Raw genomic sequence first — 6000 nt, forward strand, 5'->3', positions numbered from 1 at the left:
TGTAGAAAAGAATTGGAAGGAGAATCAAGAAACAAGCACAGTGAGCTTGTGGGGGGGGGGGGCGGGGAGATGGGAGACAGGGTGAGAGGGGGCTCTCCAGTCTGTGCCTTTGTATTTTTTTTATATCTTTGAACCATGTACTACCAAAAATATTTCCTAGAAAATTAAAAAAAATCTGTGAGGTTTTAGGACGCCTGGGTGGCTCAGTTGAATAAGCATCCAACTCTTGATTTCGGCTCAGGTCATGACCTCGCGGTTCATGGGTTCAAGCATCGCACCCTCTCACTCACAATAAATAAATAAACTTAAAAAATCAATCTTTGAGGCTTCTGGGTGCTTCTCTCCCCTCCTGTTCTCACCAAAATATCAGGGGCCAATTTTCTCTGTCCTGACCCACTCTAGAGCAGAAACAAAGACTCAGAGAAGCTCACATGAATCAGAAATTCTTGGGGTCAAGTCGTACAGTGAGGTTATCTGCTCCCAAAGTCTAGATAAGATGAGCACTGGAGGGACAGGGGCAAAGAGACTGATAAGACAGGAGGGGGAGGAGCAGGCAGCCAGAGGCCTCAATGAGAGAAGCCAAAAAGACACATTTCCCATGATGAAGGCCAGGGAGGGAGGAGAAAGGGGCTCAGCTCTGAGCTGCCCTGGTGTGCCCTCATCCAAGACCATCACCTGGAGGCAGCATACCCCTCAATACACACACACTTGAAACCTCTCTGGTTGTGTTGGCCACTTTGTGGGGAGGCTATGATAGAAAAAAACCCAACCCTAACCAAGCTTGCATTGAATAGAACTAACTGGGAAACTTCCCCATGAGCTGGGGCTCGAAGGGACAGAAAATTCCTGCTAGACATATGTTCAGAAAACTCTTTAAAAAATTTTTTTTTAATTTTTATTCATTTTTGAGAGAGAGAGAGAGAGAGAGAGAGAGAATGAGCGGGGGAGGGGCAGAGAGAGAGAGGGAGGCACAGAATCTGAAGTAGGCTCCAGTCTCTGAGCTGTCAGCACCGAGCCAACGTGGGGCTCGAACCCCCAAACTGCGAGATCATGACCTGAGCTGAAGTCGGATGCTTAAACCAACTGAGCCACCCAGGCGCCCCAGAAAACTCTTTCTCAAAATATTTATTTATTTTTAGAGGGGAGAAAGGGCAGAGAAAGGGAGAGGAAGCATCCCAAGCAGGCCCCGCACTGTCAGCACAGAGCCCAACACGGGGCTCCAAGCCACAAACCGTGAGATCATGAGGTGAGCCGAAATCTAGAGTTGGAGGTGTAATCAGCTGAGCCACCTCTTCAGAAAACTTAAAATGTGCCAGGTTCTGTACTGTTTTGCATTCGTTATCTCCATTCCAAAAGGAAAGAGAATTAGCCCATTTCACAGACACAGCAAGTGGAGCCCAGATTCAGAGGGCAGCAGAGTTGCCCAAAGTCACACAGCAAGGAATCGTGGAGGTTGAACCGCAGGCTGCTTCTAGAGCCTCTGCTCCTGACCACATGGTTTATCAAAGACCGCTCCACCGTCCACCGAGGCACTCCACTGCCCACCAGTACTCACCCTCGAAGCAGCTTGACTTTGATACCCCCCAGGAGGGTGTCACATCGCTCCACAACTAGCCGAGGGTAGCCTGTGCGGTCCATGGTCAGCCGGACCTTGGCCGTGATGTTCACTTCCACCGCGATGTCCAGGAAGCCAATGAGACTAGAGGAGGTAGTGGGGCCAGGGAGACGGCTAGTCAACCTCAGCCTCCAGGCCTCCAGCCTCATTCAGTTCTACCCAGCACCTTGCACCTTGGGCTGTCTTTGCTGTCCCCGCCCCTTGCTGTCGTGCATCTATTCTGCGCCTTGCTCATCTCTAGGGGTCCCAAACCAGAAGGCTTCCCGGGTCCCTCTACATCCATGAACAAATCCATCTCCCACTTAGTCAATGAGAGAGCCTCAAAGGCTGGGAACAGGAGTCAATAAATGAACTCTACACATAAATTCTGGTTTTCAAAGTGACTACCCACTGACCTAGCCTCATAGACAGGACCTCGTCCCATGGGGAGAAATCAGCACAAAAGTCCACTCTCTAAAGTCCTCCGCTAAGCACCTACTTTGTGGCGGGCACTATCAGGGAGACATTTTCTTGCTTTCCCTATCACTATGTCACTTGTCACTATGTCCGTGGCAGGTGAAGACACTAAGACTTGGTGACATTAGGGGCTGACCAGAAGTCACACAGCTTGTAATAGAGTCAGGATTCAAAGCCAGGCTGTCACCTGTCTCTAGCCTCCCAGATCTTAACACCCATGCAGGCTACCTTCACTGCTGACCGGGACCGGAAGATGGCCTGAGCCCAAGGGTATAAGTCAGGTGCCGGTAACACATTCGGTGTTAGTATTCCTCACATTACGGACAAAGAGGCTGGAGTGCAGACAGGGGAAATGACCTGCTCAAGATCTTTCATCCAGGACCTCGGGTGGTGGGGACCCCTCCAGGGCTGAGGGTACACACCTCTTCCCATTGATGGCCACGCGGGTGTACAAGCTCAGGTAGACGCCCACACCAGGCAGGAGTCGCACGGACACTCGGGGGAGGGTCAGCTCCACGATGCGCAGCCTGCATAGGACCCAGGCTGGTGAGATGGTCATCCCCGGGGTCTGCCACGCTTCACTGGGGGTGCCCTGTGTCATACACCCCCTTCTCTGTGCCACATTCATTCCCCCGAACTCTAACGAGACCTGAGGTTTGTGGATAGAACTTGGAAAACACAGAGAAGTGACAGGAAAAAATGCCATGACCCACACTCTCATTGCCTGGAGGCCCACTGTTTACATTTCCTTGTATTTCCTTTGAATTTTTTTCTTGTAAAGATGCCATTCTCCCTGCTTATCCTTGCCCTTCTTTTCCTGGTTCCTTCCTACAAATTCTCTGCTTTCAGTTTAAGACCCTCTTCCTCCAGGAAGCCTTCCCTGACCTCCCCCACTATACACATCCTTATTTCTCCATGGGCTGCTAACCAGTGTTATAATTGCATGATTATTTTCAGGCGTCTTTATCAAAGCCCATATACCCCATCGGCCTGCAAGCTCTGTGAGGACTAGAGATGTGTCTTTTCTTGGCTAACCATGTGTCCTTGTCCCCAGTGCCAACACAGTGGCCTGCACATAGGAGACGTGCTCAGTATTTGTTGAATTAAATAGTGACTATGAGAATATGAGGAGACTGGGCATAGCTGAAATTATATGTGTGTAGTTTTAAATCCTTGCGCATTTTCTACTTTAACTATGATGATGACCATCTGTAGATGAGGAAATTGAGACTCAGAGAGATGATGAAAACAATGGCCCAAAGTCACACACATACATAAAAAGGTGAGCTGTGACTCAAATTCAGGGTTGTTTAGTGACTAGACCCCAAGCCACACAACTTGGGACTCTCAAGATGTCCAGTCCTGAGGCCAAGTCTTGAAGTGCATGGGGCTCTGAAGACTGTCACCCCTCCAACTCTAGGCCCCTGGGGTGATCACCATGTTTGTTAAGTTCATCATTTGGGCTTGATAGGGAGAGCCTGGCCCCTCCTTACCCGGTGATGCCCTGCACGGTGCTGAGGATGCCGCCCTCGCCAAGCACGCCCAGGACTCCACCTCCTCCGAGAAGTCCTCCATCACCAAGGAGACCACCTCCTCCGAGCAGGCCACCTTGGCCCGACAGGATGCCATCGGCTGCCAGCATGCCCCCAGTGCCCAGCAAACCACCTGGGCCCAGTGCCCCAGTGGCTACACCGGGTGGTATCTCTCCGGGCCGCAGCTCCCTCCGGTGAAGCCTGCCCACGGCTGCTGCACCTTCGGCCGACCTGTACTGCCCACGGCCCCTGTGGCCGCCATATGCATTGTCAGCATTGCGGTAGTCACCTTTTCGGAGGTCCCTGATGCTTCCATCTGACTCAAGGATCTCACCGTATCTGTATTTGCCCCCCAGCTGAGCAGTGTTGTCATTGGTCTCGATGTGACCATACTTGTAATTACCGCCAAGCTGCTTGCCATTGGTATATTTGGGGGGGCGCTCTCGAACATGGAAATCGTTGTAGGGAATGCCACCGACACCTCGGGGGAATTCAACGCGTCTGTAGTCATCGTAATGGTGTCGGCCACCACCCAGAAGACCACCACCGCCACCCAAGAGACCACCACCACTGCCACCCAAGAGCCCCCTGCCACTGCCACCCAAGAGCCCCCCGCCATTGCTGCCTCCGCCGCCCAACAGCCCCCCACCACTGCCGCCCAACAGCCCCCCACCGCTGCCACCCAAGAGCCCCCTGCCATTGCTGCCTCCGCCACCCAACAGCCCCCCGCCACTGCCACCGAAGAGCCCCCCGCCACTGCCACCCAAGAGCCCCCCACCATTGCTGCCTCCACCACCCAACAGCCCCCCGCCACTGCCACCCAAAAGCCCCCCGCCATTGCTGCCTCCGCCACCCAATAAGCCTTCCCCAACCCCACCCAACAGGTCACCACCACCCCCTCCGCTCCCACCACCAAGCAGGCCCCCCAGAAGGCCACCGCCCCCACCACCTCCACTTCCACCAAGCAGACCCCCCAGGAGAGGTCCTCCACCATCACCACCAGCTTTACCCATGGGCACCTCTCTCAGGGCTGAGCGGAGAGCATCACTCTGCTGCAGGGTGCCTGAAATGGCTGCAGAGAAGCAAAGGCATTAGTGAGGGCTTCCTCCCCCAGGCGCTACCTCTGGCCCACTCCTTGGCTCTCTGGGCCCCACCTTTCCCACCAGTAGAATGTCAAGGTCGAATGGGAAGACTCCCCCAGACCAATCCAGCCCTGACATTCAGGTGGGCTCACTGACTGCTAACCTGGACCTGCTCTTGCTTTAACTAGATTTCAACATCATTCACTGAACCTGGAAAGATTTTCTTCCTTCTACTCCCTTTCAAGTGCTCCACACTTTAGAGCTTATAAACCTGCTTGGATGGCATCAGGGCAGGTCTTTGTTTGCCAGATGACAAAAATGAGCTCCCAAGAATTAAAGGGGGGAATAATTACAGCCCCCACATTTGAAGGCCTTCAATGTATGTACCAGGAACGGGACCACGTTTTCAGAAGGCTACCTCATTCATTCTCAAACCAGTCCTCTATGACGGGGGCCACAACCACATCCATGTTGCAGACGAGAAAACTGAGGCTCAGAGAATTCAAGTTGTGGACTTAAGGTCGGTCAGTATTTGAACCCTGGGAAGGCTGATTCGAGGACCCAAGCTCTTAGTCACTGCTTCTACCGCCTCAGGCATGAAGTCCTCAACATGGTGTAAGTGTGTAGGGAATGGTAACCAAAAGCAAAAGGGGGAATAATTTACCCACCCACCTGACGTGAAGAGGGTCCTTGGGACTTCAGAGTTGGCTGGACTGCCCTGCCCACCCCACGTCACCCCTGACTGCCGCAGGCCTGGACTCACCATCGCTCAGCACGTCTTTGGTAACCCTGAGGACAGTGTTTGTTTCTGCGCGGGTGCCACAGAGAGCTGCCACAGACAGAGCAACCACGCACCAGGCTGTCCACATGCTGGCACTGCTTCCCTGCTGAGGAGACAGTGCATCAGAGTCACCACCCTGGAAGTAGGTGGAGCTAGGCACTCCCTGCCAAGAATCATATCGGGATCCCGAGGCCCAGGGACATACAAGGCAGGGTCCAGAATTCCCAATACCATCTTCTAAGTTGAATGAATGAAATGAATCTGGAGACACAGAGCAGACCCATTAACCAAACTGTCCTAGAGCCATGGATGTCTGATTATCCCCCAAGATGAAATTTCCAAATGGAGCATCAGGGAGAGAGGTCATGAGGACTCCAACCAAAATAGCAAACTCACAGCAGGCAGACTCTAGGGAGAATCTCTCCAGCATCTACCCGTCTGTTCACCCACCAATCCATCCATCCTCCCATCCACTCTTCCTTCCTTCCTTCCTTCCTTCCTTCCTTCCTTCCTTCCTTCCTTCCATTCATCTGT

The 6000-nt window shown here is 52.9% G+C and overlaps 1 protein-coding gene across 1 annotated transcript in view; it reads right to left on the reverse strand.

Moving 5' to 3' along the window:
• The window catches only part of BPIFB4 (BPI fold containing family B member 4), a 28391-nt gene extending 22837 nt beyond the window's left edge, over positions 1-5554 (reverse strand). Inside the window, exons 1-4 of the mRNA XM_053201379.1 lie at positions 5449-5554; positions 3565-4675; positions 2494-2598; positions 1556-1699 (exon numbers count right to left, since the gene is read on the reverse strand). Of these exons, the coding sequence (XP_053057354.1) occupies positions 1556-1699; positions 2494-2598; positions 3565-4675; positions 5449-5554 (1466 nt within the window). The remainder of the gene's footprint in view (positions 1-1555; positions 1700-2493; positions 2599-3564; positions 4676-5448) is intronic.
• Between the last annotated feature and the right edge of the window lie 446 nt (positions 5555-6000).

Source organism: Acinonyx jubatus, chromosome A3, assembly GCF_027475565.1.
Source record: "Acinonyx jubatus isolate Ajub_Pintada_27869175 chromosome A3, VMU_Ajub_asm_v1.0, whole genome shotgun sequence".
In the NCBI taxonomy this organism is placed as follows: domain Eukaryota; kingdom Metazoa; phylum Chordata; class Mammalia; order Carnivora; family Felidae; genus Acinonyx; species Acinonyx jubatus.